Source organism: Sciurus vulgaris (assembly GCF_902686455.1).
Source record: "Sciurus vulgaris genome assembly, chromosome: 11".
NCBI lineage: Eukaryota > Metazoa > Chordata > Mammalia > Rodentia > Sciuridae > Sciurus > Sciurus vulgaris.
In genome coordinates this window covers 104,415,279-104,440,189 of record NC_136472.1, presented here as the reverse complement: position 1 = coordinate 104,440,189, position 24,911 = coordinate 104,415,279, and the positions used below count along the sequence as shown (strand labels likewise).

The 24,911-nt window shown below is 36.2% G+C and overlaps 1 protein-coding gene across 1 annotated transcript in view; it reads right to left on the bottom strand.

The window, feature by feature from the left end:
• DDX10 (DEAD-box helicase 10) overlaps positions 1–24,911 on the bottom strand; it is a 394,465-nt gene that overhangs the window by 174,667 nt on the left and 194,887 nt on the right. Inside the window, 1 exon segment of the mRNA XM_079101583.1 lies at positions 2,594–2,713. Coding sequence (XP_078957709.1) covers positions 2,594–2,713 — 120 coding nt within the window.

The following is a 24,911-nucleotide window of genomic DNA, read 5'->3' as shown; positions in this document are numbered from 1 at the left end:
CCCTTTGCTTTTGTGTAACGACTTTAAAAGAGACATATACTCATTTATTGCCTTTTAACTGCATTTCTTAAACTTTCCCACAAAGTTCATAATTGAAGTAAGCAAGTCCCGCTGCCAAAGGCCCAGTGAGGGTAAAGTAATGCTGCCATATCCAGTAAGAACATGATAAAAGGAAAATTTTACAAAGTATTTGGAGAAGGGAGGAGCAAATAGACATGTTTCTTAATAGTGTTCCTAATATCTTATTCTCCATACAACTCAGGTAAAAATTATCTGCGTAGAGTAGGACCTGAGCTGACCGATATGTACCTCCCTTAGGCACCTGAACCTCTATATCTTATCACACTGTACTGGTTTAATTTCTTGTTTCTCTTACTAGAATTAATTTCCTTGAGGACAGTTGTACCCCAGTACAGTATGGGGTACATACCAAACATTTGCTCAAAATTGATCAACAAATCACATGTCAGCTAACTTTACACATAAGCAATGAAATACATGTAAAGGAGAAAATTCATTTGGATTTCATGAACTGTTCACAGTCACATGATTCTATATGCATAATTTATGGACAGGAACAAGTTGACAGGCAGGGTACTAATCTAAGAGCTGGGAGTCCTTGTTGAATGTCTTGACTTTCACTAGCCTACTGCATAATAATGAATAAATTAATCAATCACTCCAGAAGTTTGTATCTTTGAAAAAAAAAAAAAAGCCATTACTCAAAAATTTCTAGGTCCAACATAAAAATATAAAACTCAACAATTTAGACAAAAATGATTCTCTTATTTGATAAATGATTGCCACAAGGATTTGAGTAGGTGTCAAATAAATAGACTGAGGTTACAAACCAAGCATTGGAAAGATTAATTAGCATGCAGACACCCAAAAATTGGAGGCACACACCTCACAGAACCTCATGCATCGTTGACTCCTCTCACTCTTGTAGCCACCACAGGTATTCTTTGAGGTGAGATACCTACAGTCTCAACTTCTGGCAACCAAAGGGGGTGACGAACACTACTGAATGACAGGCAATACTAGCAGTTACTGAGCCTAAAGCTGCCATGAGAGGGATCACTTGTCACAAGAACACCATCAATTATTCAGACTCCTCATCCCAATTTGTATTAAAGAAGATAAAATGTGTGCCCTTCTATGGGCTACACTAAAAGCAGCACTTTTAGAGTTCTAGATCAGAAGTTTCAGTGTGGTAGATAACCACAAACAGCTCCTATTTAGCAATAGACATACACTGAAACATTTTACAGTAAAGATTTATATTTATCTTGAAGCTAATTGGTGTAATCTGTGCACATAAACCAAGTAGCACACTAAGGAACCTCATTACCATAACAATACTCTTTTTATTTTACAGTGACCACCAGATGTAATAGGTCTACATTCTAGTTTAGCCTGCTTCTCAGATGTTAATCTTGGTTTAGTAATTTGGGAAAATTAATTATCAAATATAGTCTCTTGCACTTCCAGCAACTTTGAGTCACAATGTATTGTGTTATTTTTCATCTGATTCATATATCCCAAAATAACATTCACATCTTTAGTAATTTCAAAACAAAAAGAAAACACTGGATATAGACTGCTTAAGCAGCATTTATATTAGTGATGATAAAATATATGATATGATACTTTAGTCAATATGAAAAGCTGTTATTTTATTGGAATAATAAATGACTCATTCAACAAATTGTTCTGAGGGTTTAATTCATGTTAGGCACTGTTATAGCTACTGGGACTGAAAGTGAACAAAGTGAACAAAATAAATGCCTTTTTTCACATTCATTTTTCCTGCACAGAAAGTGGAAAAGAAATTGACAACAATCAAACAAATAGACTGAGGTTATAAACCAAGCACTGTGAAGAAAAGTAAGAAAAGATGAAATAAGATCATGATGGGTATAAGTTGCTGTGTGGTCAGGAAAACTTGCAGGCTGGTGAGAATGAGGTCACTGGAAATATTCAGAAGAACCTCCTATACTGTTAACTGCTTAGGTTAAGTCACTCGATGTTCTGGATCTGTTCCATCATTTAAAAACAAAATAATCATTATGCAACATGATGACCTTCCTGTACAAAGCTGGGGGTCATAATCCCTTCCCTAAGATGTAACTATTTATTTAAAATCAGGCCACAGTGAAGTTGAGATAAAGGCATGTGTGTGTCTCAGATTCCTTAAAGAGAGAGAATTCCTCCTGTAGCCAGCCAAGCAAGAACGTACAAGAACAGCATTTAAAGTGAAAGAAACTCTGGCAAGGCAAGTAACTGCTACAATTTTTACAGTTGTTCCCATACAACAATTTGATGACAGCCATGATGAGAAAATCTTATAAAATCAGAATTCAGAAAGTTCCAAACCATTTTTGTGTCAGTATCACCAAGAAGTATCTCAGTTTACTGCCAGGAAGTCATCCTTGTCCAGAGCTGTAGAGCTGATCAAATACCTGCAGTAGTAGCTAAAGGAACTGACAAGTGCTATGTAAAAACATTGGCTTTTTCCAGAAGTAGTCATCAGAAGGGTCAAACTTTTTAATATTTGCAATGTGTCTCAGAAAAGAAGCTTTCAGACTCTTACCTCCCCTTCATCAGTAAATGTTATTTTCTTATTCACTTTAAAATTTCTCTTCATTACTTTTTTTGCTTCTGCAACTTTAGTTACTTTTTTCTTGACACCAGATTTGGAAGGTTCTTTCTTCTATAAGATAAACAACAACAACAACAGAAAAAAAAAAAAAAAAAGACAATTAGGGAAAAGACTGCTTTTTAATTTAACTCTGGCAATTACTTTGCAATACTGCTTGCTATTGTTGGCGATGAGAAGCACAAAAAACACTTAACAGAAATAAATTTATTAGACTTATTAACTAATGACTCCCCCAATGCTAAAAGGATTTAAATATGAATTTGATAGGTATTAGACATAAATAAATTTAACATTTTCTTCTATTGCTAGCACCAGGCTATCTGAAAATGTTGAAGCACCAGAAACCACATGACAATGTAATAAATGGACATATAAGATATAGCTGTCTCTCCTAGATAAAAATTACAAAATATATTTTTAAATTCCCAAGCACAAACTTAAATTTCTTGGCTAGGAAAATGTATATTTGGAAAACAAAATGATTAATGCACTGTTTGCAACTCGACATTCTTCCACCAATTATAGTAACTTTCCTGCCCAGGAAAACATCTGTAACAACTGGGCGATGCCAGAAGGTGAAACAAAATAACTACTAAACAAGATAGACTGATCAGGACCCAGCTAATGTCCTAAAACCTCCATAGAAAGGTATTAAAAATTCAGTCATTGCTGAATAATGCTAAGTGGAAGAGATCACAGCATAGTCTGCTTGTGATGAGAAGATAACAAGAAGCAACCTGCATCTCAGGAGGATTTTTATTCATCTCCTTGAAAAGTTCTCATTAGTGGTGTTTAGTTAACACAGCTTCCACTAAACTGGTAGACAGAATGAGTTGAAGTCACTGGTACAGTGGTTAAGAAAACGGATTAAGTATGACTACACAAATGGTATACCTTTACTTCATGTACAGAGAAACAAGATGTATCCCATTTGTGTACAATAAAAATAAATTTAAAAAAAATGAATTTGCACTCAAGCTGTACTACTTACTAGGTGTGTTGGGAGAACTAGGTAGTAGATGTAAAACATAAAAAGAAGTGTTCAATAAATTTAAAATATCGTCATCACATATTGATTTTATGTTGCATGAAGAGAATGTGCCAACTGGATAGGCCCTTACTTCACAAAATAACAGACCCTAAGCTTTCTAGTTTTTAATTCCATACCATAGGGAACCACTCAAGGAAAAGTAAAAAGGGTCTGATCTAGAGAATCAAAAATTATCAGAAGCTCTGAAAAGACATAGACAAGTTACAACCCATTATGCTATGGTAATACATATGCATAAAAAACAATTCATTTAATAGATATTGATAATGATGCATAGATCAAATGCTTAAAAATAAAATGCCATAAAATTATAAACAACTTACTAAAATAGAGGTTTGTGAAAACTTCATAATGTATTCTATTTTTAGATAATGAAGTTTGTTAGAAAATCAGTCAGTGCATCTGCAATGATAGTATAAGTACAATAAAGTTGTTTTGGCACCCTGGTTCTCTTATGTATTACTAACAACACTGTCTTTGTATTCCTGATTCTTAGTGCATGAAAGCTATAGCATTTAATCACAACTTATTTATTTCTCAGACAATAATCAACTTATATTTAATAAGCTACTAACATCTTCAATCCATTTAAATTTTATAAAACACAATAGCCCATTCCTACAGACAGAAGAAGAAAGTCTTAGAGTAATGATACCAAAAACTGTCAGAATAGAATTAACATCACTCAGAGAAACAATGCTTCAGAAGGAAACTTTAGAGAAAGGGTCTAGCTGCAGGGCTTCAAAGAAGTCCATGAAATCAATGAAATTGTGTGACAACATTTGGAGATATGTGTATCTTTGTCTTTTTATGGTTTATCTTGATTTCTTTTTTTTTAAGTTTTTTTATTATTTTTATTTAGCTTTTAACTTTTTACAGACTGCTTTTTGATTCGTTGTACACAAATGGGGTACATAATTTCATCTCTATGGTTGCACACAATGTAGATTTCATACCATTTGTGTAATCGTACATCTGCATAGGGTAATGATGTCTGTCTCATTCCACCATTTTTCATACCCCCCTCCCTTTCATTTCCTTCTACTTATTCTAAAGTTCCCCCATTATTCTCTCTTCCACACCCCCACCCCCATTATATATCATCCTCCACTTATCAGGGAAAACATTTGGCCTTTGGTTTTTTGGGCTTGGCTTATTTCAACTTAGCATGATATTCTCCAATTCCATCCACTTATTTGCAAATGCCATAATATTATTCTTCTTTATGGCTGAATAGTATTCCATTGTGTATATATACCAGAGTTTCTTTATCCATTCATCTGTTGAAGGGAATCTAGGTTGGTTCCACAATCTAGCTATTGTGAACTGAGCTGCTATAAACATTAATGTGGCTGTGTTACTGCAGTTTGCTGATTTTAGGTCCTTTGGGTATAAACTGAGGAGTGGGATAACTGGGTTACCTTGATTTCTAAAAGGGATTTGTACCTCCCCCACCCCTGGAAAAAAATATTATTTTAAAAATTTAGGTAAATCACTGAAAAAAAGCAACACAACTGCCATATACATGAGAACAGACTTAATATACTTTCCTGATAGGCTGTGGTTTTTATCTGAAACTGTAAAATTATTCACTTATTCAAATATACACTGTATGTCAACTACACACAAGACATCTGTTATCCTTTTGTCACTGACAAAAATAGGAGATAATCAACTTATAAAGGAAAAAGATTTATTTTGGCTCACAGGTTTAGAAAAACATTTCAGATCATGATGGGCTGACCCTGTTGCTTTGAGCAAGGCAGCACAGGGTGGGAATGTGGGAGCACAGGGCAAAGCTAAACTACTTATCTTCCCCCACCCCCCACCCCCACACCAAACAAACAAATCTGCTTGTCACTTTTGCCAGGAAACAAAAGAGAAGAACAGGATGAGGCTAGGGTGCCACTATCTCCTCAAAGAGTATGCCTCCAATGACTTCAATGCCTCCCATGAGGTCCCACCTCTTAAAGGTTCCATGGCCTCCCAACAGCAGCTCCACTGCACCAAGACTTTACCACACAGACATTTGGGAAACACCTAAGATCCAAACTACAGCACCACTGCAGAACAAACTGGGGACCCAGCAGGATAAGATCAGTGGGCTGTTAACACTCTTGGATCCTAAATTTATCCTTGGAAAAGAATATTAAGCAAAAATAAAAATTTTAAAAATAAATAAACTAATCACAAATGTAATCTTTTTCATTCAAGCATGACAGAACAGCTATTCAAAAGCCTTATTTTTCTATACATCATCTATATTCTTTGTTCATGTTTCTAATGAATCCGTGGTATTTTATTTATCAATTTGTAATGTCACTTCATAAAGATGATTCAATATTTCCTCTGTGCCATCAGTCACCTTTGCCATAAGGACATTTTAAAAATTCTTTTTAATTTTTAATTTTTATGAAATTAATTTTAAATTGCAATCAATTTAAATCATTTTAAAATGGTCTCTTGGTTTGTGTCACGTTTTATACTTTTCGAACTAACAGATTTTTTTTATATTAATTTACCTTTTTAAAAAGCAGGAAACCCCACTTTGGTAGTTTCAACAATGCTTCCTAGACAGTAGTCAGTGTTAATTGATATTTGGCATTTCTATTTGTTAAGACATAAAAACTATAAAAGTATACTTATTGTTAGACAGGAGTTACATTATAACTACAAAACTGTATTATAAGAATAAAATTTGAAGCAACCAAGAAGTATAATAAAACATTTTCAGACAAAGACATTAAACATCAAAATGTCATGTTTGTTTCAATTTCCAATTCTTCCACAACATGTATCCTAGCCCTTATAAACTAAAAGCTAAACAGAAAATGTAAAATATGAAACTGATAAAGATTCAAATCATCTTTAAGATACAGTGTTAGCCATAGGAAGTTGCTGTTCAAATAATTTAGAAAATAAAAAGAACCACCACCAGTGCCAAACAGTGGCTTGAAAATATCTAAAGCACAATCAATGAAAAACAACCACCTTATTAATGCTAAGCATTATCAATAGGTATTACAGAAGAGAAAATAAAGGGTTTTTTTTTTTTTTTTTAAATGGTATTTTAGGGAAAAGCAACCCCATCAGAGAAATCAGTATTAGAATTAAACTGAAAGACAAACCAATGAAATTAGATTTTATGTCTCAAGTGATTCCTACATGTGCCACTAATAGTTTATGATGAAAACTACTGTAAAGTGAGGGGGTTGAGAAATACCTATCAAAATAAGGAACTCAATCCTGGTGAAGTCTTTAGAGAGTACCTGTTATAAACTAAACCATTCACGTCACCGTGAATCTATTTCTTTTTTGTTGTTGTTTTTGGTACTCAATTATTTCATTTCTAAAATGAAAGCAAACTAAAGGTGCATTTTAGAGGACGATAAATTTAAATTCAGTCTATTGTTCCAAATTAAGGGTGCTTTTTTTTTTATAATTTATGTATTTTGACTCATTGAAAACAAATGGGGTACAACTTGTTTCTCTGGTTGTACATGAAGTAGAGTCGCACCATTTGTGTTATCATACATGTACACAGAGTAATGATGTTTGGCTCATTCTGTTATTTTTCCTGCCCCCCGACCCCTCTCTTTCTTCTGTACAATCCATCCTTCCTCAATTCTTGCCTCCCTCCCACCCCCCATTATGTATCATCATCCGCTTATCAGAGAGATCATTCAGCCTTTGGTTTTTGGGGATTGGCTTATCTCACTTAGCATGATATTCTCCAACTTCATCTATTTGCCTGCAAATGCCATAATTTTATTCTTCTTTATGGCTGAGTAATATTCCATTGTATATATATATATATATATCACAGTTTCTTTATCCATACATCAAACGAAGGGCATCTAGGTTGGTGCCACAATCTGGCTATTGTGAATTGAGCAGCTATGAACATTGATGTGGCTGCATCACTGTAGTGTGCTGATATTAAGTCTTTTGGGTATAGGCCAAGGAGTGGGATAGCTGGGTCAAATGGTGGTACCTCATAGAAACAGAGCAAGCAAACATGAAATTCATTTGGAAGAATAAGAGACCAAGAATAGCTAAAGCAATCCTCAGCAGGAAGAGTGAAGCAGGAGGTATCACAATACCAGAACTTCCAACTATACTACAGAGCAACTGTAACAAAAACAACATGGTATTGGCACCAAAATAGACAAGTAGATCAATGACAGAAGAGAGGACACAGAGACAAACCCAAATAAATAGTTTTCTCATACTAGACAAAGGGGCCAAAAACATGCAATGGAGAAAAGATAGCCTCTTCAACAAATGGTGCTGGGAAGACTGGAAATCCATATGCAGCTGAATGAAACTAAACCCTATCTCTCATCCTGCACAAAACTCAACTCAAAATGGACCAAGGACCTTGGAATCAGACCAGACCCTGCACCTTACAGAAGAAAAAGTAGGTCCGAATCTTCATCATGTCAGTTTAGGACCAGACTTCCTTAACATGACTCCCGAAGCACAAGAAATAAAAGCAGGAATCAACAACTGGGATAGATTCAAACTAAAAAGTTTTTTCTCAGCAAAGGAAACTATCAGCAATGTGAAGAGAGAACCTACAGAGTGGGAGAATATCTTTGCCACACATACTTCAGATAGAGCACTAATCTCCAGAATCTATAAAGAACTCAAAAAACTCTACTCCAAGAATTCAAATAATCCAGTCGACAAATGGGCTAAGGAAATGAATAGACACTTCACAGAAGAAGATCTACAAGCAATCAACAAACATATGGAAAAATGCTCAACATCTCTAGTAATAAGAGAAATGCAAATCAAAACCACCCTAAGATTCCATCTCACCCCAATTAGAATGGTGATTATCAAGAATACAAGCAACAATAGGTGTTGGAGAGGATGTGGGGAAAAAGGTACACTCATACATTGCTGGTGGGTTTGCAAATTAGTGCAGCCACTCTGGAAAGTAGAGATTCCTTAGAGTCTATTTCTTAACATATTGATAAACACTGCTTCCCAAAAGATCAGATGTCCTTAACTATAGACATTTCCATTGGCTAACTAACCAAGCACTACTAGAACTCATTAATGATTTTTTAAAAATGTGCATGTTATATAAGCATAATTCCTCATCATCTAGTGAATTAAAATAATACAAATATTCTCCAGTTTCACAATATAAATTACATATGCAACATTTGACATTTTAAAGTTATGTATGAAATCCTTAAAAAAATTAAAGCTCCCATCAAGTAGCTAAATCTTTATGTTTGTGAAATCTTTTTTAAAACTAGTTTTAAAATTATGGGTCACCTGATGGATTTAGAGTTTCAGTTTTATAAGATGAAAAAACATTATGGAGATCAGTTGCACAACAATGTGAATATATTCTCAACACTACTGAACTGGTTAAAATAGTCAATTTTATTTCCTGTGTCTTCAACCACAACTAAAAAGACTATTAAAAAAGTTAAGTCCCACATACAATCAGGCCATCAGGTTAAATGTTAAAGGAATGAAGTTTGTCTTTTCAGAATTCCTGCAGACATAAACTTGTTGAAACAAACACATTATAGTAACAGCTACAGAACTGCAGAACACTAGAGGAGGAGGAGAAGGAGGAGGACAGGAAGCAGTATGGTGTGGCAGTATGTGGGAGGCACACAAGAAGGATTAAAGATTGTTAAATAAGATAAACTAAAACTATATGAAACAAGAACACATAAATTATGAAATTATAGAAATAATCTTAGAGTAGTCTAAGAAATGTCAAGATTTTTCTTTTTAGAAATGTTTACATTTACCCATGTAAGATTTACAGAAGACACAATATAATAAACCATATTTATGGCCATATGCATAAATTTGGAAATACAAGGATTCAAGAGAAAGATGAAAAGTCCTATCTGCATCCACCCAGCTCTTAGTTACTATTATCTCTGGAATTAACTGCTTATTACAGCAGCCTTTTTAGGCTGACTCTTTGTATACTTTTTTGGTTTGTTTTTGTTTTTAAGTTATACTTGACTGTAGAATGTATTTTGGCAGAATACACATACATAAAGAGTGTAACTTATTCTATTTAGGTTCCCACTCTTATGGTCGTATATGATGTGGAGTTACCCTGGTTGTATATAAAAATACAAGGTTAGGAAAGTTATGTCCAATTAATATTGTCTTTCCTATTTTCCTCCCCTCTCCTTCCCTTCATTTCATCTTTTTTTCTTGGAGTGGGGGTTTGGTTACGGGATTGAACTCAGGGACTCTCAACCACTAAGCCACCTCCCCAGTCCTATTTTGTATTTTATTTAGAGACAGGGTATCACTTTTGCTGAGGCTGGCTTTGAACTTGCCATCCTCCTGTCTCAGCCTCCAGAGCCGCTGGGATTGCAGGTGAGCACCACCACACCTGGCCTCATTCTTGATCCCACTACAGTTAACTCACTGAAATTCAGTATTTCTTTGCTTTGTTTCTAATAGATTGCAATCTCCAGAAGGGGTAAGAACATTTGTGTTACATTTGTATCCACAGTGTATCACAGAGAAGGTGGCAAACAGGAAACATTTAAGAAATAGCTCTTGAAAGAATTCATTAATAAACAATGTAAGCATTGCTTCTTTTTCAAATCTTGTCCCTACTGATGTTTTTTGTTTTTAATTAAAAGGCCAAAGTTTGGAATAATCCAGCAACTGTTCAAGGTTACATCATGTCAGCCGAAGTGTTTGACACTCACATTCTACAATGCTTAGTTGATTTCTGTTCAAACTGCCATAGAGGAGACTGTGCCATTGTAATTTGACTGCATTTCACATTTAAATTTTTATCAATTAAGCAAAAATGTTTGAGAATTGCCAAGACACTCTTAAGTTTTTGAAACTTTTTAAATTGTCATCTAGTAAGATTGCTTTTTTCTCTTCTGATGAATACTGCAGCTGTTATGAAGTACTTGTAACTTTACAATACTTCATGAACTACATCTAGATCACATAGAAAGCTTTCCAGATTTTGCATATTAGAATTCATATTTATTCTAAGCACAAGAGCAAACATGAGTGTCTGCATTTACTGTTAAAGTCACTCTTCAAAGATTTGATTAGTCCTGATTATATTATGAAGAAAGCTGTAAGTGAATGTTAATTTTCCTCTTCTGTATGGTTAATAGGGCCATGCCCATTTTTCTTGTAGTTTCTAAATTGCAAATCTAATGTTTAATGTGATGAAAATGATTAGAGAATACAAGATATTGAGCAACAATGCCAAAATATTTATTAATGTTCGTAATTCATTTTAGAATAATCTTCAACAGGCAAACGTGAATAGGCAAACAGATCATTTTTTCTTGCATGTTTCTTTCAACTTTTTCTCCACCCCAACCCAGACCAAACACTACATAATTATGTAGTGATCTGAAGTTGGTAGGGACTTCCTTCCTTCTGGTTAAGGATAAAGGCACAATCTCACCTGGCATTTCCAATACAAACATTCTACACAATGTTTTCTGATTGCTAGATTCCTAGTACCTAAATTCATAGGCTTGTTTTGGAGTACTTTCCAGAAGCTGCTTTTTAACCTACATTTCTGAGCGTATGTGCTATCATAACTATCGAATACCTTAAGAAAAATAACATTTAAATTTATCTCCAATACAATTCCTATTTTCTTCTGTTGTTTCCCTCCTTTTCCAGATTCACGTTCCCCATCAACCCCTTAAACAACTGCAACATATTTGTCTGCCTTCTCTAATCAGCCCCACCCTCACAACCCCCATCATGGGGACTGAACTCTCTACTACTGAGCTACATGCTCAGTTCTTTTTATTTATTAATTTTATTTCGAGACAGGGTCTTGCTAAGTTGCCCAGACTGACCTCAAACGTGATTCTCCTGTCTCTCCCTCCCAAACTGCTGAGACTTCAGGTATGCACCACTGTGCCTAGCTAATTTCTTGTCAGAATGAACAAATTTCTTCCTTACTTTAAAAAGACTCTATAGGATTTCAGTCTAATAATTCTTTGAATATTTCATTGCCTCCAATTAATCTAGAAAAAAATTTCCATAAGCCACATTAGACTTTGTTTTCATACCATTTCCTTACTTTAAGGCTCATCCCCATCTGTCAGGATCAGCCCAATTCATCATGGTGAAAGAATGGACATTTTTTTAAGCTGTCTGTTTTATCTCAACTCCCTAAGGTCTCCCTCCCAGTAATGGGAACAAAGCCCTTAAAGCTGTTCCAGGAAACAGCCCCAAACAGAGAGTAAAAGAGTAAATTGAGCCTGATAGCCAGATAGTGCTCAAACAGTAGGATTACCAGAAACTATTGACCAGAATCTACAGCCTGTTGTAAAACATTGTGAAACATGTTGTCAGCAAACCCAGACCCCCTTTGAAATTTCCTGGCAGCTTTGTCCCCCTTTCCCCTTTCATGTGCGACCCCTCCCAATGTGTGGTTTCTGCCTTTATAAACCTACAAGATTTTCTGCTAGGGACTCGACTCCTGGAGTTGGGTCCCAGCGCGCTGGAATAAACACCTCTTGCGGTTTGCATCAAGTGACGCCTCCTGCGGTTGATTGGGGTTGCCATCCATCCATGGGACAGAGTTGGGGTTTCCTTTTTGGGGGGCCTTACATTTGGGGGCTCGTCCGGGATAAGATGGCCCCTCCTCATCCGCGGAGTCGACCTTGGAGGTAAGAAGGGGTACCCCGAAGTTGTCTGTCTTTGTCTTGTGTTTTGTTAGTTGGTCTGGTTCTGTGAGCGCGCTTTCGGTTTCGGTGGCAGCCGTTCGGTGACTCGTGAGAGTGGCCGAACAGTGGCCGGCAGACGTGCCTGGGGGGCCACAGGTTGCAGCCCTGGGGGACGCCCTAAGGGTGGAAGGAGAGCCAGGGACGCCTGGTAGTCTCCGTCGGTAAGGGCGCTAATGGGGTTCAATTGGTGGATCAGAGATTGGTGCCCGTCTGTATCTGGTTCTGTTGTGTGTTTGTGGTGGACAAGGTGGAGGAAGGGTTGGAACAACTGGGGGGTTCTCGGACCGGGCTACTCTCGGGTGGACCCCAAAGGTTCCTTCTCTGGACTCCCCCTCCCGACAGCCCTGAAGGGTAACTTAGCAAAGTAGCTTCAGTCTCAAAAGCAATGAAAAATAAGGTCTCATAATTTTAACATCCAACCTGTCCGGATGAGATGGCTAAAATGCCTTAGACACAGAGTTTCTGTTAAAACCTGTTAGATCCTTCCAGATCTCAGTCCAGGCTTACACTGAAATATAAATAAAAGAAGCCTAAAGGCTCAGTAGGAGACCGGTCTCAAACCCAGGGAAAGAAAAGGTAAAAAGAGTCTTTAAAACTCCAGCAAAGTAAATGCTATATTTTTAATTATATGTTTTTTTGAGCTCATGATTTTTTGATCAGTTCTATTTTTTATTCAACTAGAGTTTTTGAACATCTGTTACACTGCAATGGAGATTCACCTATAAAGTTACAAGGGCTTGATTTTGTGTTATTTGTATGTTGTGCTGTCTGATGTCATGTTTTGTCTGTATCAAAGCTGAGCGCTCCTAAAATTAAAATTTAAAAATGGATCCAGATACTTTTAATTCACGTGATTTAAAAAAGGTTCAAATTGGGTAAACTAATAAAAGTAAAATGTCTTTGAAAATAACTTGCAAGTCTCTAGGTGGTCAAGCTAATAAAATATTGATGTTAATAAAATGTCTAATATCAATTGTTTCTAGGACTTTTCTTCAACAGGGAAGAGACAGCAAATACTGTTCAGGACACTTGTCTGATATCTTGGTTTTTTACAGAAAAAGTGAATTAGAGTCAACATGTATGGGATTACTCTAATGTGTTTGTAGAGACATCTGATTAATTTACAAAGTTAAAATGCTAATTGTTAAATAACATCGAGTACTTTTGACTCCTTAAATTCCATGGGGTATCATACTTAAACATTATTGGTGTTTTCATAGGTTGGTAAATAAAAGGGTTTAAACTTGCTTTGTGTCATCACTAAACTAAAAACAAGGTTACTAAGAGTTATGTCCTAACAAGTGCAATTCTATATACAAAGGGTCCCAAAAGTTTCAACTGTGTTTCAATTAGAGTACTATAAACAACAGAATATTTAATCTTATTAAAATAGAGTAATTTATCTAAATTCAGAAATTTCATAAGAGTTGTTTCAGAATGTGAACAAAAAGGGGACAACGAATAGGAAAGAGAAAATAGAAGGTTCTGGGTATGGAAATACATTTAGTAAAAGGAAAAAGGAAATGTTTCTGGGTAAGAAAGTGCTTGTTTGATGAAATACATGAGGGTCTAAGTAAGTGCTAAGAAAGTCGGTGTAAATAAAGGGCAAGTTTCAATAAGTTTGTGTGTAACTAAGTTGGTTATATGTATGTGAGACAGCTAAAACTATTGAAGGTTTTTCCTAAGGTGAAATACTAACGTTCTGATATAAACCAAAGTTTAATCTATATGGTAGAATGACATGGTAAAATGACAAGGATTTGAAACACTAATTTACTCTTAACTTTGTGTCTATTAAGTTTATTCTTTAGAACAATTAGTCTTAAAAATTGGGGTGTATACAATTATGGTTAAACAACTATTATAGAGTATTGTACTTTGTTACAGAGTATACATTTCTCTTTAAAAACTCAATTTGGTAAAAGTGTCAAGGTATTTGTGAAATGGTCACTAGTTGTATATTAAATGTGTTCATATTTTTCAGGACCACAAGTTTTTAAAGCAAGGAATTTATTAAGCTCTGCTATCCTCCAGATTAAACTTGTCTGTAATGGTAATCTTAAACTTATAAAGAGTAAATTTTATTGGGGATTTATTTCTATCATTTAATGTTCTATTATAGGACCTGCTATCAATAGGGTATGTGTAAAATTTGTTACTTTTTACACTGAGATAAAGAATTTCAAGTGTAAATGTATTTCTAAACATTAGAGTCTGATTTGTTTAAAGGTAAATATTGTGAAATATGAAAGAAACATGAAAACATTTTGCCACTTAATCACACAAAAGGAAAGTTAAAAGCTCTCTCAGCCTTTCTTTGATTCATGTTTTAGATACTATGTTAAATTGTGTTAATTATAAAGTTTATATAGACTCAGGAAACAGTATATGTAAACTACTTAATGGTATTTAAGGAAAAGAAGCAAAGATCAACATCAGAATTAGAACACTTAAGATCTGTAAAGAGCCCTGCCTTACCTGAGATAAGGCTCTGCCTCCCATCTCACTGCATGTTAGAGTGACTCCAAAATAAGCCAGACTTCAGCTTATTTAAAGTTATAGTCAAAAGATTGGTTCTTGTTGTAAAAGTACTGTGATCTCAAATAGGGGATAGAATGTAGTTCTCAATCAAAATTCAAGAGAGCTATTATACAAGCTGAATATATTTTTACTCTTGCTAATTTCATTTTGTAAAACTGTTACCTGTTAATGTTTTGCAGAAGTAGCTGCTCCAAGAACAAACAACCTAGGTAACTTGTGATAATAAGCCATCACCTATAGAATAGATAGTGGTAACTTCCAGTACTAATGCAGACTCCAGTTAGATAAAAGGGTAAATAACTGTAAAGTTATGGACATTAAAGTTAAAGCCCATTACTCTTAATTTATGACTGGTGAGACTGGCTTGCTGGATAATTAAGATCCAACTTAGAAATTGGAGTCAAATACAGAGGTCAAGAAAAGTCCATATTTGGGTCTTGCCCTCAACGTTAGCCTGAACCCAGGGAGTAAGAGAACTTCTCTAAGGAGCGTTGCAACTCTGGGTCACACAACCTCCTGATCAAGGAGATTGTTGAGACTAGAGGATGAAAAATTATCCAGTGCATCTGCTGCAGAGGAGGGTCATGGAAAAGGGGAAACATCCCTTGATGTTTCTAAAGCAAGTCACCTCATCAAGAGACCCTGCCTAATCAAAGTCACTGGTGGAGCTAAGGAGCCGCTCTTAAGTTCTGTATGAGTGACCCCTGTGGGAACTCAGCTGACTCTTTAACAAGACAGGAACCAGGTCAATTTGACCAGCTTGATCTTAGATACCCAGCAAAACAGTTAAAACCAAAATATAGCCATTCTTGGGCATTTAAAGGAAATAATAATTAAATGTAACTTAAGATGTACACTTGTATTAGCCCACTAGAATAAAGGCTGGAAGCTACAAATGAAAGAAAGATTCTTCAGCAAATGTGCCTGATAACTATCAAGAGAAACTGCCAGAGTCAGAAGTTTTTAGTCAGTTTAAGACCTTCCTAAGCTACACAGGTAGACTTAATCTATGTTTGTTAGTATGATTATCTATTCCTAAGTAACAGAAGTATAGAGATCTCTAGTAAACACAGGTTATACCAATAAAGGGATATTTTACAAAATCAGATGACATTAAGTAGCTTAACTATATTTTCTGGGGACATCTATGACAATGTTAAAGTCCCCAAATAAAGGCCTTGTTCTCTCCAGCCTTTGCTAGGCCTAGTTATGGGAACAATTTCTCAGTTCTTCCACATCCTGGTGAGAGATTAACTTCTGTCATTTTCATGATACTCAGTGGCATGTTTCAGATGCTGCAACATTTACTTTGTGCTAATCTCATTTCAGTACTCATGTCTTTTTGTTCTTCTATCATAGAAGCAGCCGCCCCCAGATGACTTTACAACCTGCTCTTCCCCAACCAGGCTTCTTCCTGGGACCCCTTGATTAACCCGATTTTTAGAAAAGGAACTCCAAGCTGCTTGCCCCACGCCACCCACTTCCAGCTCGAAGAAGCTAGAGCGGTCATCGACCTCCTTCCCCAGCAGCATGGAGTTCCTGAGATTAGAGGGGGGAATGAAGCCAGAATTGGGAACAGGTAGTTAGTGTAGAAATAGGGGATCGGGTCAAATCGAGGAAATGGCCATAAAATCATCTGCCTCTGGAAGTTGGAGACTGCCCCTGGAAGAATGGAATGTCAAAGATCTCCGGAGCCCATTGATTACCAAATTTACCTGCCTTTATCAAGGACTGTTTATCAAGGACTGCAAACAAGGGGCTGTTAATTGGTGGCCTGCCCCCTGGGCTCTTGCCTGCCTGAAATCACCTAGTCACCTTCATCAGGGAAAGAGTAAGTGCTGTACAGGTACTAATGCTCAGGCAACAATACCAGTCCCTCTGCCAAGGAAATAGCTTTGGAGAAGAGTATATAGAAACAGAAGTTCCATGATTAGAACTTACCAGAAAAGAAAATGGGGAAATGAAAGAATGGACATTTTTTTAAGCTGTCTGTTTTATCTCAACTCCCTAAGGTCTCCCTCCCAGTAATGGGAACAAAGCCCTTAAAGCTGTTCCAGGAAACAGCCCCAAACAGAGAGTAAAAGAGTAAATTGAGCCTGATAGCCAGATAGTGCTCAAACAGTAGGATTACCAGAAACTATTGACCAGAATCTACAGCCTGTTGTAAAACATTGTGAAACATGTTGTCAGCAAACCCAGACCCCCTTTGAAATTTCCTGGCAGCTTTGTCCCCCTTTCCCCTTTCATGTGCGACCCCTCCCAATGTGTGGTTTCTGCCTTTATAAACCTACAAGATTTTCTGCTAGGGACTCGACTCCTGGAGTTGGGTCCCAGCGCGCTGGAATAAACACCTCTTGCGGTTTGCATCAAGTGACGCCTCCTGCGGTTGATTGGGGTTGCCATCCATCCATGGGACAGAGTTGGGGTTTCCTTTTTGGGGGGCCTTACAATGGTCTGCCTTGAATGGCTTTTTTACCTTTGCAAACATTTATAACATTGGAACACATGAGGGAAATTTTCATTGTCTTCTATTTATTCATAGCCTTAGGACATCTTTGCTTCATTCTAACTATTGTATGGGTTTGGCTTCACCTGATTGTAGCCATCTTGATTCAGAGTATCCCTGTCTGTTCTTCCCCACAAAGTTTTCCAGCACACTGTATGTAGACAAAAATGTTGGTGTGGCATGTGGAGCATTATGACTAGACTATGGTGGTGTCAATGCCAGGAATGTCCCTCACATCTTTGATATGAGCTTGACATAAACCAGGTGCAATACAGCTTGGATTGGTTTCGCTTTTGTCCTGACCATTACATAAGCTCCCTCCTTTAGACCTAACTCCAAGGGATTCATTCACTGGTCTTAATAACACCCCAGACACACTTCTGTTCTGAAGTCCCCATTAAATTGTACTCTGTGCAAACCTGCATCAGTCTGCTTCTTTCTTCAATCTCAGGGTGAGATTGAGCCACCCTGCTGCTGGTTCTCATTACGCTGGAACTAGGTTCAAATTTTTCCAAAATAGCTGCCTATACTGTATAGTGTTTCAAGTCCAGGAAATATATATTTGCTCCACACCATGCTCCCCAAAGGGGAGAAAAAAAAGCCAGTATAGTGACAAAAATCTCAGATATTTTCTACTGTTTAACAAAATTATGGAATCAGTCATATTTTGCCTTAAGAATCCAATTTCTAACCTGCCACTTTTAATAAATATTTCTATATTAGGAAGCAGGCAGCTGGAAGCAATTTAGAGAAACAGTCTGATACATTTTTGCTTCTTTTTTAGGTATCAAAAAATGACAGTATTGATTTTATTTCTAACTTGTGTTCAAATTGGCCATATCAATTTCTGTTGTCTCCCACTATTTTTGGAACTCTTTTTGAATTCATAAATCTGATAAGCTACATACCAAAATCAATAACAATACAGAAAGAGATGCTAATTTGTGTGATATAGCCACTTGGTTAACAAATGAACTACATAGTGAGAGACAATAAGGAGGTAAAGAACTAAAAGACCTGAGGCAGAATTCATGAAACTACTGTAAACAATATGACTCTGAAATGCTTTTCTCTTGGGGTAGCCCCTAAGTCATCTACACCTCTACAATCCTCCTTCCAAGCGATACCAGTTATGAAGGTATCATAAATTTGCTTGAACAACATGGAACAGTATTAAAATAACATTTAACAACAATTAACTATGGCTTAACTGGGAATTCCAGAGTTGGCTTCAGTTATAAGAAAAACAAATTGTTGGTTTGGTCTGTGCAGTTTAAAGTCTATAAATCCATTCATCATGAAAATCTAATAAACAAATGCAACATAGTACTGGCTATTCAGTGAACCACCACATGTTAAAAGTACATACAAATATACACATGCATGTACACTCTAGACTAGAGAAACAGAATCTCTATATGATTTAAAGTCTTCACAAGGAAATAGTCTGACATAGTATTTTAAGACAGGTAGGAGATACTGAAGTTATCTTCCTAATCCCCAAGATGAAATAATCACTGTTACTAGTTGTGCATGATTTCCATATATGGCAATTTTCTATAACGGCTGACATTATGAAATCATAAGACATATAGACTGTATCATTTTTGGGGGGAAGGGGGTACTCAGGATTGAACCCAGGGGCATTCAACCACTGAGTCATATCCCTTGCCCTACTTTGTATTTTATTTAGTGCCTCACTATTGCTGAGGCTGGCTTTTAACTGTGGCTCAGTGGTCGAGTAACCCTGAGTTCAATCCCCCATACCAAGGGAAAAAAAAAAAAAGCATTTGTAAAATAGTAAAGCTGAACAATGGCAAACTAAAGTACTGGCATTATTAAATGCAAAACTTATAAGAATCAAAGAGTCAAGATCACCTTGAGAATTAGATGATACCATGCACAAGTGTGAATGAGCATATACACACAGAGACTCATGCAGACTCAAGCACACACAACACAGTGGGGAGTTCAAAGAGAATTTCATTATCACAACTGGTACCAGCAAAGCTGGGGATAGAATTTCATATCATTCAAAAACCTAGTCTGTGTTCTTAACCCGACACAATGCAAAATAACTATTTTAAATAGAACCTTCTCCAGACTAGACCTTCCTATGGGAATCATAGCTCTCCTTCCTAAACATTATTGAGACCTCATGAAATGTAGAAGAAAAAGCTGATTTTTTTTGGTTTTTTGTTTGTTTTTGTTTTTGTTTTTGTTTTGATGACAGGAATCCTTCCAGGAATTAAATTTTTTCATGGGATCATAGATGTGATTCTAAATCTAACCTCTAATTTTTTTTTTCTCAAAAGAGTATTATCTCATAGAAGAAAAATGAAAAAAAAAATTATTCCTCAATGCTCTTCTACTTTTGTTTCTCACAAATTATATGCTGAGCCTGTAGCAATTAATACAATTTCTATCTGTCCCCCTTAGCACTTAATTATTTTTAAAAGCTTGACAGTCACTGGAAACTGCTGATTCGAGCTCATTAGTTTTTCTTCCACCTTAAAGTCCTTGCTGTTTTCAGTAAATCAGTCACACTAAAATACTGAGGAAGTACAGGTTTCACTACAAACTACTTTTAAAGAAATCACAATTCCCAAAGAATTTAAGTGAAACTTTTACTAGTCTCCAAATTCCACATACTATATTGCCAAGAATGACTATGACTTTTGGCTAGTAAATGGATGGATCTGGAGACTATTTTGCTAAGTGAAATAAGCTAATTCCAAAGAAACCAAAGGTCCAATGTTCTCTGATATGTGAATGCTAACACAAAAGTAGGAGGTGTGTGGTGGGGGAGAACAGAAGTTCAGTTGAATAGACGAAGGAAAATAAAGGGAAGGGAGGGGGAACAGGAATAGGAAAGACAGTGGAATGAATCTAACATAACTTTCCTATGTACACATATGAATACCCCACAGTTAATCTCTACATCATGCACAGCCACAAGGCTGGGAGCCTAATTAGAATAAGATGTACTCCATGTTTGTATAAATATTTATAAAAATTGTTTGTATAAAAATTGTCAAAATATACTGTCAGGGATAACTAAAAAGAAACAAATAAAAATTTAAAAATGAATAAATCATTCACTTTCCTGTCCCATATAGACTAGAAAATTTAGGAGCTATCAACGAGCTTCAAATTATTCCTTCAAAAGCAGCTTAAAGTTAAGATTCATCACTGGCGATCTTTTGAGAATTCTTATCACCTACTAAGCTCACCCCACTGGTGAGGTTTCTTGTGGTACTTCTTTGACTCTGTGAATTTTTAAGTATTGTATTTTATGCCTCTTAGACATTCAGCTCCTTAAAAGTTATGAACTTTGTTGTACTTACCTTCTAATTCCTAGAGCAAGCACACATATAATGCCTAACAGACCAAAAATCATAAAGCTGACTTGAGTCTGGGCTAATCAAGACCAATTTTCTTTGAAATACTCAGAAATACATTCTATTGTTACCTAGTCTCTTATCAACTTGCTTAAATAGTACAGAAATAAACACATAATACTGCACATTTCATTTGACAATTACTTGAGAAAATGAATTCAATGGCCTTGGGGAAGGTAAAATGTAATCTGAGAAGCAGACATGCCTGAAAATGACATCAGGAGTCACTCTGGGTTGCCTCAACAGTGAGTTTACATAATTGAATAATCACTCCATTATGCTCATTTTCCCAGCCAGGAAAGCTCCAAACACCTCCCTTCTGACAGAACCATAGCTTCCTCCCTCAGCAAAGCAAACTCAACCTCCACAGGCCCTAAGTCCCCACATGAATAGCTCAGATGATTGCAGGAACACACAAGTATAACATCTGGTTCCCAAGCAGTTTGTGTCTGTGATCATACACTGATACCATTAGTCTGCCACTTGTTCTCTAAAGAGAGAGGACAGGAAACCTCAAAGAGAATGAAAATCTCTGCCATGTCCAATAGGTTGTCAAAACTCTGGCATCCCTTCTTTTCCCAGTAAAGCTTACTCCTTAATCCACACCATATGAAACCATGAAATCTGTCCTAAACTGTGATACATGATATGTCCCAATCTAGGTACTACTTAACTAACAAGCAAGAGGTCACTAAACTTCTTACAGAACAGCAGTTAACTACAGATGTCATATACCAGAAAGACACCACACTAGATCTTTCATATTTCATTTACTTATCACAACTACCCTTTTGAGGGAACTACTTACATGTTACATATGATTTAAAAACTATTAAGGTAGAAGGGACAGAGGTTGACTCTAAACACAGGTCTATCAAACTTTAAACTCCCCAAATATGAGGACAGTATTCTCTGGAGTCAAAAATTCCACTGATTAAAATAAACTCATGTGCACTGTTAACAGAAAGATTTATTTAGTCTATTTCCTAAATGCTGGATCCCATAATCTCCCTCAAAAATACACATGGTATCTACTTGAATAAATCCTTCAACAGAGAATTCACAAAAAAGAGAAAACATGTTGGTCTCAGACATCCATTCCTACTTTTCTTGTGTATTTTTAAAAGAAATATATCAATAAAAAACAAAGAGGAACACTATTCTTTTTTACTGAAAAATGGGGGGGGGGTGCTGTATGTTATCTCCACAAGAATAGGAAATTGATATTGGTCAAAATTCCATTCCAAATCCCCCCTTCCCATACCCCAAGATCTACCTTATCCTGGAAATGTCTATGCTGGTACTACAAACAAAGACAGATTGAATCTTCTGCCATTCTAGGAAGAAGACAACAGTAATTACAGACACAGGTGAAATAAAGTTAGAGGAAAAAAACCAGGAAAAGTAATAAGAATTCAGTGACAAGCTTCAAGGATAACTATGAGTCAAAAGACAGCATATGCCAAACAAAATAGACAGGGAAAGGGACAGCTAAGACATTTACAGTGATAAAAGGAGACAATCAGAAAACAAAATCACAAGGAAGGAAGGAACAAAGGAAAAGGAAAACTCTGTGAAAACAAACTTCCCCCATGATTACTGATGTGTTGCAAAAACACTGCCCCATCCCATCAAATTGTATTTCCCCACAAACAGACTTTTAAACTGTCAACTTTATATCAGGAAAATAAATTAAAATAACACTGAGAAAATTTGAGAACTTCTTAAACAGGACACAAAACAATTACTAGCCATGTCCTAAATATCTTCTATATTATACAAACATGGAGGAAGATAACAAATCTAGGAGTGGTTAAGTCCAAAAAAAAAGAAGAAGAAGAAGACTGTATCAGAGCATAAAGATGAACCTTTGGTACTCAGTGTGGTTGCATCCAAATTAATATTGTTTGCAACATATTCTACACTGCTTCTTTTCCAAATACTTCAATTATTTAAGACATAATAATTTGAAGGATTCTGTTGACTATTTAATAACAGAAAACACTGAACTTAACTAATAGGGGGCTGAGGCTGTAGTTCAGTGATGGAGCACTTCCTTGGTATGTGTGAGGCACTGGGTTCGATCCTTAGCACCACATAAAAATAAAATAAAGGCATGCTGTCGGCCTACAACTACAAATTAAAAAAAAAAAAAAAAAAAGATGATCCTAATAAAAGATTTATAACGAACTAATTTTAAAGATACTCAACTTTAATCAAATGAGGTAAACAGGCTGAACTGATAAAGATTATTAAAATGCAGTTCATTCTCCACTACTATATTACAATTTCTGAGGTAATGATATTATGAAATTGCTAATTCGCCTCATCAATTTCAAAACTATGATACCACATGTCAAAATTTCCTAATAAAGGCCCCAAATTGCTATGGATTAAGTTGATAAAAAAGAGTCACTATTAGCTAGGCACAGTGATTTATACCTATAATTCCAGCAACCTGAGAGGCTGAGACAGGAGGATCCCAAGTCCGAAGCCAGTACCAGCAATGTGGTGTCTGAGACTCTCAGCAACTTAGCAAGACCCTATCTCAAAATAAATAAAAAGGAATGAGTATGTAGTCCAGTGATAAAGTGCCCCTGGGTTAAATCTCCAGTACCTTAAAAAAAAAAAAAAAAAAAAAAAAAAAAGTCATTATAAGCAGCTATTTGAGCATCTTCTGGCAGCCTCATTAGACTAAAGGCATACTGTATGGCTAATTTTCAACCTGCCTTGGACGGAGTTGCCCAGTTTAGGAACAATGCACAAACTGTCTCTCACTACTCTGTCACTGGGAAAAGTACTATACCTTGATATTAAAACAAGCTCTACCTTATACAGGAGTATGCACCCATACTGGTGTGGGGGAAGAGGGATGCAGAATAGGAGGAAATATGAGTATGTATGATGTGCTTGAGAATTTATTAGTCTCCAGAGTGCAGCCAGGCATGGTGGCACACATCTGTAATGTGGCTCAGGAGGCTGAGGCAGAAGGATCACAAGTTCAAAGTCAGTCTCAGCAACTTAGTAACTCAGTGAGACCCTAAATAAATTACAAAAAACAGCTGGGGATGTGGCTCAGTGGGTAAGCACTGCTGGATTCACACCCCAGTAACAGTATTTATCATTACCAAACAAAATTTGCTATTTCATGTTTTGTTGAACAGTTTGAAATGCTAGGAAAATTTGTGATCCTGGAGTGCAAAGAATGCTTTCTCCTTACAGACAAGCTGTTTCTCTTCTCATTTTGGCAGTAAAAAGACTTTAGATCCAAATTTCTGATCTATATTTAAGAAAGATATAAAATCTTGCATGACCCAAATATCAAATTTCCTACCACTCTCTTCTATTCTATCTACATTTTGCATACCCTGACATTTTCTATTTTAATAGAACATATCAAAAGTATTTTAAACTACTTTAAACTCCTTTTGGAATTAGAAAGAATAAAATAATAAAAAAGCAAGCTCACTCATTTATCCAACAGACACTGTCTACTATACTCTATATAATAGTTTTCTGTTACTGTAATAAATACCTGAAATTAATTCATTTAAAAAGAGAAAAGGTTTATTTTGTCTTACAGCTTGAAATGTTTAGTCTATGACTGACTGGCTTTGTGGCTCTGCGCTTGTGGCAAGGCAGTAGTATATCAAGATGGAAACACACAGTGAACACCTCATGGTGGCCAGGAAGCAGAAAGAGAAAAGGAGAGATCTGTATCCCACAACTACCTTTCAAGGCATGTCTCCAGTGATCTAACTTGTCCCACTAGGTCCCACCTCTCTATGTTCCACCACCTTCCGATAGCATGTTGGACAGGGAAACAAACCTTTAACACATGATCCTTTAGGATATCTATCCACAACCATAGCACTCCACACCACACTAGGCACCTGGATACCATGAAGCTTGCATTCTAGTGGGGAGACAACTCACAAAATGAGGATGTCAAGGAACTTTTCAGTGCTAGAGACAAATGAAGGCAAGAACTGATTGGGCAATACAATGTAATAGTGTTAGACAGTTA